General features: G+C 32.3%; 1 protein-coding gene across 3 annotated transcripts in view; it reads left to right on the plus strand.

The window, feature by feature from the left end:
- Positions 1 to 8,577, plus strand: part of LOC109541434 (glutaredoxin domain-containing cysteine-rich protein CG31559) — a 50,833-nt gene extending 42,256 nt beyond the window's left edge. For all 3 annotated transcript variants that reach the window (XM_048667477.1, XM_048667485.1, XM_048667480.1), the window contains 4 exons: positions 816 to 1,135; positions 6,489 to 6,722; positions 6,803 to 6,868; positions 6,943 to 8,577. In XM_048667477.1, the coding sequence (XP_048523434.1) occupies positions 816 to 1,135; positions 6,489 to 6,722; positions 6,803 to 6,868; positions 6,943 to 7,116 (794 nt within the window). In that variant the 3' untranslated portion in view covers positions 7,117 to 8,577. The remainder of the gene's footprint in view (positions 1 to 815; positions 1,136 to 6,488; positions 6,723 to 6,802; positions 6,869 to 6,942) is intronic.
- Positions 8,578 to 8,819: the final 242 nt, after the last annotated feature.

Here is an 8,819-nt window from a genome sequence, read left to right on the forward strand (position 1 = left end):
GTGCTCCGCTACTGCTGATTTTTCCGTTTGTCCCAATCTGCAACTTCGTTTGTGCTCCGTGATCCTAGTGTTTATGCTTTGTTTTGTGGTGCCGATGTATGCTCTTCCACAGCTGCACGGAACTCTGTAGACTCCTGGTGCTGATAAAGGATCTCGTTTGTCCTTGGCCGATTTCAAAGTCTGTTGGATGGTTCGAGTTGGTTTGAAAATGGTTTTTACTTGGTGTTTCTCCAATATCTTGCCGATCCTGTCCGTGACTCCATGTATGTACGGGAGGCAAGCCCAACTCTTATGCTCGCCATGCGTCTCTGTTGTCTCCGAGCGATCTTCACAGTTTTTTGGTAGAATTGCTCTATTGAAATCTTTCTTACTGTATCCATTCCAACCAAAAGCCCTTTCCAGGTGTTTTAATTCTCTCTCTAACTCGTCTGGTTCGCAGATTCTTCTGGCTCTTTCGGTGAGAGTTTTTATGACTCCTCTCTTTTGACTGGGGTGATGGTTTGAGTGTTGATATCACCGATCTTTGTTGTTTTGGTCTTTTAAAAATAAAAAATTTAAATTAATCCATAAAATTGTAGGCAGAACTTTGCGCCTTATTAACAACTCCTCTGTACTAATATTTTAACTTATTTTGCTGTGCCTATTATAAGGATTAGTTTGATCTAACTCGCTATTATTCTAAATTGGTTGTAAATCAAAAGCAAAGTGTTAATTAAGTATGTGTGCGTTTCGACTGAATAAATTTGTATACAGTTCTTTTGTTTATCTCAAAGATAAATAGAAATATTTTTAATGTATATTGCCATTTTTTTCAGAGTCGTACTCTACGAGTCTAGTGGACGAAAAATCCTATGAAGATCGCCAACAAGAGTCTTTCGTCAGAGAAGCACTTAAATTTGAAGAAACATTGAACTCTGATATGTTTTTCAATTTTCACTTGAACGAAAAGGACATTCACAGTGATTTAGTGTCAGTTAAAACTGTGATTGAAGACGAGACATTCGCTGGTTATAAAGACTTACTGGGGGGCGATAAAGCATCTACTATTCGGAGTGCAAAAGGAACTGTGCGTGGTGTTAGAAATCGAGTTCGAGCTGGAATTGCAACGTTTTTGCAAATAAACTCTACAGAAAAGGTAGGTTTTGTCGATTAGTTAATTAATTTGTTAGAAATTAAGTACAATATACGCGCATTTCAGAGTTTGATATTTATTATTTGCATTTTAAATTAAATGCATTAACTTAATAAAGCAATCCGTTTTGAACACTTTTAAATTGCAATACGCGAGAAGTGTAGTGCAACACATTCTAATGTAAAGCATGGATTAATACTAGAAAAATGTATGGACTCTAGATGCAATACTCTAATAATGTGTCTAATATAATATCTGACATTCATAATTTGCTTTCAAGAAAATTGTAAGTTTTAAAAGTCAAATACTTTCTCTGATCCAAATCTGGTTAATTTGCTTTGATATGGAAATTGATGGTGATTGATTAAAACGTGATCAGAATTTTGACTAAAATTTATTTAGATTTTAATGTTGAGTAGAATTTTAATTACCTTTCTTGTCTTGTGCTGTTGGGAATGGAAATTTTGTTCACTTTCGATTTCGCCTTTGATCGCCTTACTTTCTGATGTTATAAATGCCAAAATAATTGTTAATAATTTAATTCTGTTAGTACTAGCATCAAATAAATAATAGGTAACGATAATAATCAAATAAATAATAATAAAAATAGAAAAAATGGATTTAATATAATAACGAAAACGATAACAAGCTATTCCGCTGCAAACAAATATCATTAAAAAAGCACTAAAGTGAAGGTTGTTTTTGAACCTTTTACTTTTACTTCTTCAATGTGGGTTAATATACCAGTCGCCATAATTAATTTCAGTGATTATTTGTAATCCCTTTGGACATAACTGCTTCAAATTTGTCTAGTGTGATTAAGGTATTTCACTACTAAACCAATTTACTTTCGTTATAGTTCATGCACAATGCGTATAAACGGTTAGGCACTGTTCACTTTCTACTAAAGCACATACAAATTCTAGACACATTTATCTTGTTATAATCAGAAGTACATTCTTTTGCTATAAAACCAACTTTTTGTTAAAGTTTTCATATCCAAAGCCAATGTGCAAGTACAGACATTTTTAGTATAAAATTGATCATTTAGGCATGGTAATTATTGCGGCCTTGACTTAGAATGTAGCATATTTTTGATTCTAATCTTCTTACTGGCACAGTGAAGTAACACACAATGTAAAGTCACATATCTTAATGAGCACACATTCATTTTATGCATTCTAGCATGATACAGATTTAAAACTGTTTACCTCGTCCTATTTAGCTCCCGCAAAAAAACTAAGGAGAACCGTTAACTCATTAGGATATTTAACTGGCGTACGATTTTTACTCGTTAGTTAGAAAACTTTGGAAATATGACCTAATTATGTAACAAATACAAATAATCACAAATTCAATTTAGTAACACGTCGAATGTTAATTATAATAAATATATTGAGTGAATTCATGCAACGCTAAGGCTCACCGAATTAATATTCAGCTATTTGTCGAATTTCTATGTTACTTGGTGTATGAAGTTTTAATTGTTAGGAAGTATTTGTTGCTGTTCCATTAGCTTATACAATTCGAAAACCATCCGTCCATCCAGCCAACCATCTCATTGCTTGCATAAAATCAAAACTCCTGATCAGATAGATAGTTGCCTATTTATCAAACAATAATATATATTTATGTATATGTTTTCCACTAACGCATAATTTTATAATTATATTCATCTTTCCAATATGGATACATATTAGTAGACTATTGCCTGTTCATTGCCAACACGTTCTCCCCGAAGGATGAGGTCCAGCATTCTGTCCAGTGCTTTGGTGGTCTTCCCTGTAGTCTCCTTCCTACTGGATTGTTAATTTTTGAGTTTCGTGTTCCTCCATTATTTCTACATGTTTGCTCCAGAGTCTTCTTCTATGTCTCACCCATCTTCATGTGTCCTGTATTCCAAATAGTATTCTTATGTCCTCACTTCGTCTTCTATCGTATAGAGTTTTGCCTTGTATGCTCCTGAAGGTCTTCATTTCAACTGTTCTCATCATGTTCTATGTTGTAGAGTTCTGCTTGTATCTGGTCTTGTTTCTGCTGCGTATGTTATTATAGGTCTTATTGCCGTTTTTTATATGTCTTGACTTTGCTTTCCGTATTTAAGGATTTGTTTTCCAAACAATTTATCTCAAACATCCCGAAATTCGAGCCGTTTTTCATTGTTAACTCTCTTACTTCGAGACGTAGATTTCCATGACTCGTCATCTCCGCTCGCAAACATTTGAAATTGTTTACTTGTTTGACGATCTTGAAGTCGGTTTCCAGCTTGTAGCTTATCGGTTTCTTAGATATTATCAAACATTTAGTCTTCTCGGTGTTCAACATATTTAGTAGTTATTTTTCTTTGGTGTTAAAATAATAGAGTAGTCTTTGGAGGTTCTCTTCGGAATCTGTAATAAAAGCCGCGTCCTCAGCGTAGCATACGACATGGAAGATAGTACTTCGCAATTTGTATCCAGTTGTTCTGGGAATATTTGCTTTTATTTCATCCATTATCACATTAAACATGAAGGTCCTGAGTGAGTCTCCCTATGATCCTGTGTTTACGTGTATATATTTCGTTGCAATGTGTCCTACTCGACCTGCATTGGGTGGTTATGTCGTGTATTACATTAAACAGTCTGTGTTTTAACCCTTTTATTCTCATTATTTCCAGGGCATCTTTTAAGCGCACTTTATCAAAAGCTTTAGTCATCGATGAAACACGTTTGTGGGTTTATTGAATTCTAGGGATTTCTCAGATATTGCATTATCTAAGCCATCTTTTGCGAATCTGTTTTTTCTGAATCCTTGTTGTTCTTCTCTTATTCTTATGGGTTGGTGATTTCCCCCACCAGAATAGTATTTGTCAATGTTTTAAGAGCGCTATCAAGTAGGATTATTCCACATAGCTTTCTCGGAGTGTCTATCCCTTTTTTAAAAGGGGTATAAACAGTATAACAAACTATACTTCCATTCGTTTGGTAATTTATGTTCTTCTATCATATTTTTAAAGAAGGTCAGTATTTCATTTTGTACTTTTTTCATTCCGTATGTAAGCATCTCGTTAGTGATCTCGTCTGGTCGGAGGCTGTTTCTATTTTTAAGAGATTTTAAGGTGTTTTCAATCGTGTAATTTGTTAATTCCATGTAGTTGTTTTCTTCATTATCGATTATTATCTGTTCCTTATTCTCCTCTTGGATTAATACCATTCTTGCGAAAACCTTATAAGCAATTGAGTTTAAGTAACATTTTCACGCTCTCATTGAATCAATTTTCGATATTGTGGAGAACATTTACACGATACTGTATATCGTCTAAATGTGAAAAGTTTTTCAAATTTTTATCAGAACTTAAAATATTGCGCAACTGGTTGCGAGTTTCAGAGAGAATAAGCGAAACATAGCACTGTTTGTGCAGTTTTTGTTCATTTGCAGTTTTTGAGCAAAAATTATATTAATTATAAAAATACCATTTTGCTTTACTACTTTCTACGTGGTATGTTTTCACACTGTTTTTCCAAAGGAAATACATTTTAAGCAAGCAGCCAGACAGAAAGGAATTAGCCACCCTGTATATCTCGTTCAACGTTACTGTTAAAAAAAACATATCGTTGGAAACATGCATTAACTCGTTACCATAAGATAAATTGATGAAATTAATTTATTACGTTTTAAGTCATTTATTATTACTGAATGAGTTTCTAGATTAGCTTTGGAATTCGAATTCCGCTTTCATTGTGGCAAATAGATTTTATTATCTCATTTACTAATTTTAAGAATTATAAATGATTAATTAATTCGTAGTCCAAGAAATAAAACTTTCATAGTTTATAAGATGTTAATTTACAAATAGCTGTATATGAAGAGAAGATTTTTAGTCAATTTGCATATTAAAATTGCGAGTTATTTAATTTACCTGTAAATATTTGCTAAATTTGCTAGTTGTATTGCATGTTTCTGATATTTATGAAAATTAATATTTTATAATTCTGTGGCAAAGTTGTCATCTTATGTAGGTACCTTAATATTTCATTACATGATTTTTATTTATAATTTATTAAAAATTTATACTTAATTTTCTCGAAGTTATCTTGAAATAGTTACATTTCAATTTTAGCAATGATTCGAGTTTTGTCTTTATACTTGTGATGCATTACTGAGCTATTTTGATAAGATCATACACTAATACATCTTTGGTCTTAAGCGTAATATTAAAAATAAATTATAGCGATTTAAGAAAGACATTATACCGGGTGTCCCACCGGGAACCGCCGCGATCGATATCTGGCAAACTTTAATTAGGAGAAAATTGGACAGTGTGCCGAAGTTATTGGGGACAAGCGATCTAAAATATTTTCGAGATGGCCTTACTTAGTAGGTAACAACTTGCTTATTTTAAATGTAATAAAACACTCCATATTTTATTACATTTTTTAATTCTATTTCAAATTCTAAATATATTTCAAGTATAATATCCTATACCTGGTTGGATGGTTCTCTACTAATTTGAATAAAAAACTTACGTGGGTTACGTACTGTTGGTAACTTTCACATGAATAAAATTATACTGTGGATTGAAATGTGATAAAATTGTATTAATTGCCCTGATCACGTAGACGAAATCAAGTGTACCATCAACCACAGAATTTGCAAAATTTTTACTATTTCGTTAATGGGACACCCGATATTTTTTCTTAACATTTCAATATACAACATAATTCTACATAGAAAACATAATTTTGCTTATTATGTAAAATACGAAAATGAGCAAATGTGACGAAGAAACTGAAATTAAATAAAATTGATCGAGTAGCCAATCAAACATCATCATTGCCTGTCCGTCGTCGTACGAATTGACAGATCTCCAACCAATAGAAACACTTTCGTACAAATTTATTTAACAAAAAATTTAAATGTCCGGTGGATTCTGATGAAAGTATTTTTATAGGTTTAGCATTATGTCGAAAAAAACTGAGCAGTAGAAATTTTGCAAATCAGAGCAAAACGTTGAAAGTTATCGTAATATACGGAAGATCCCATTGGATAATGTGTGCACTAAATTGAATCATTTTTACAAAGAGAATAGTTGACCAAGTTACGGCTTTTTTTGTACTTCTTTTATAATTCGAGTGCGACGCAGTGAGGCGCGATGAGTTATAACTCACGAACTCACGGAGCGGCATCAACTCAAGAGCGCACCTCAACACAGTGTTACCCAGGCCTACTACTTATATACTACCGAAAAATAGAAAGCCTACTATACATGCGTGACCATTTCAAAGCATGTACACAGATGTGCTGGTGTATAAAAGTACCTTTTAAAGTCCTGCCTTAATTCATATTGCCTATATTAAAACATTCTTTTTGGTTTCAGAGCTACAAAGAAAAAGATGCAAATAAAGTGGTGGTCTACACAACAACGATGGGGATTATCAGAGATACATACCAAGCCTGTATGAAAGTTAAACAAATTCTTAGAACGCTGCTAATTAAATTTGAAGAACGGGATGTTTTTATGAGTACAGAATATCAAAATGAAATTAGAGAACGAATGAAGTGTGATCACATCCTAATTCCTCAAGTGTTTGTTGATGGGCAGCATTGTGGGGTAAGGATATCTACAGCATAAATAATAATTGTTCTAATATTTGGTGTGGAATAACATTTAATGTTTACTTTTGTTTTTAGGATGCCGACACTATAGAAAGACTAAACGAATCAGGAGAATTAAGAAAAATATTAAAATTGTACAAGGTACATAATTTGCTTATTATTTTGATAATCAACTGTTTTCACAAATAAAAGTTTACAATAAATGTTGTTTGCAGAATGCGGACGTATGCAATACTTGTCAAATGTGCGGAGGCTATCGCTTGCTGCCTTGTGGAACTTGTAATGGAAGTAAAAAATCTGTACATAGGAATCATTTTACTACGGAATTTGTAGCTTTAAAATGTATGAATTGTGATGAAAATGGGCTAGTTCGCTGTAGTGGTTGCTAATAAATAATATCTATACTCGTGCAAAATTCAATCATCGAAGCATAGTTCTATATTTTTTAGAATGTTTTCCATACATAGGTATTTTATTATAAATGTAAGAAAATCTAGCGGTAATACGAGTACATGATACACTTAAGAGTGTAAAGAATCGCGCGGACCCTGACAGAGTAGTACCAAGAACATAATTATGTCGTTGATTTTCCACTCAATGGGAAATAATTAAAAATTACTTATCTAAAGGTAATCAATGTACACATTTGAAAAAAATGCTATAACTTTATAAAAATGGAGTAGCTAAAATATAGTTCCGAATCTGTATTCTAAAATTTAAGTGTTTGAGTTAAGTCTGCTGTATTTTGATAATCGGTTTGTATAAATTTGTGATATAAGCCTTAAGAACATGGTAGAAGAATTACTACAAATAGCTCAATTGTTTTGACAATTTATATATTAAATCACAGCAGAAAATTAATTTGAGACTTTTTTATTTCCTATAGATGTTATTGAATATTTGATTTAATGAGACATTGTTGTAATAATACTTCAACTTCTAAATTTAACTATCAATTCTTTTGAAATATCTTAGCTTCATCCGGAACACACGTTACATTTAAAACATAAAAATAATCAGCAGCAATATATTATTTGATAATGTGGGTGAATTGCCGACCAGAATATTTAATCTGCTTATCTAGAAGGAAAGGGCTTATCATAAGTATAAGACATTCTTGAATTGCATTCACTTTTTGGTCCTACGCTCAACATATTTTGCTTTAGCCGCAATTTTTTCTATTGTTAATAATAATTCTAAATATTTTGACTAAATGAGTGCCATTAAAGAGAAATCTTTCAGTTTTCTTTGTCGTATGTGAATACGAGTTTATAGTAGATGAAATTATTTATAATTTTATTTCAATAAAGAGCATTTGCACGTTGGTTATCTTGCAATTAAAATTTTGAAAAATTTCCGTATTTTGCGTTCCTATATTTGTAGGTAAAGCGCCAATATTGCGTATTTTAGTCTAGACCAAAACACAATTAGAAAACAATGTTTTTTATTTATTCTTCAGTAACAGATTATTCTAGCTACTAATACTGTGCAATATGTATATGAAATATGTAATTATAAAGTGTTTTCGAGGAACCGCTGTTAATAATGTAGAATTATTTAAACAAAAATCAATAATTCCTTTTCATTGAACAAGTTTTTAAATATATGCATACATATAAATTACATATCCTGAAGTAGCACTAATGTATACAGACCTATTAGGTAAAAACCTATTAAAGTTATATTTGGTTCACTTTCAGAGTATCCCAGATTGAAAGTTTGCGTCCTAAATATGCATGAAAAATCTCTATTAGGTACTAGTTACATATGCATTAGAAATACAGATAGAAATGTAGGATTTTTCTGAGATGTATCTTGTTTTATTTAAATAAATGAACATAATACCAAAATCTTGCAGTACCACTTTGATCAATTTTGAAATTTAGGAGTTTGCGTAACATAAATACAGTACTATGAAGGCTTTTACGGCCGGTCAAATCACATTTAGAAATGTTTTCCGGGCTTTGAAGCCGTGGTCCATGGGAATTTCTTCCTGACGTTTCGTCCACAACTGCGGTGGACATTATCAAAGGCGATGAGGCAGTGGGCGAAGTGATCTTTCGTGCTGTCGTAATTATGCGGTCCGGCCGTG

Source organism: Dendroctonus ponderosae, unplaced genomic scaffold, assembly GCF_020466585.1.
Source record: "Dendroctonus ponderosae isolate FM_Combo_2020 unplaced genomic scaffold, Dpon_F_20191213v2 Dpon_F_20191213_1, whole genome shotgun sequence".
NCBI classification, from domain to species: Eukaryota; Metazoa; Arthropoda; class Insecta; order Coleoptera; family Curculionidae; genus Dendroctonus; species Dendroctonus ponderosae.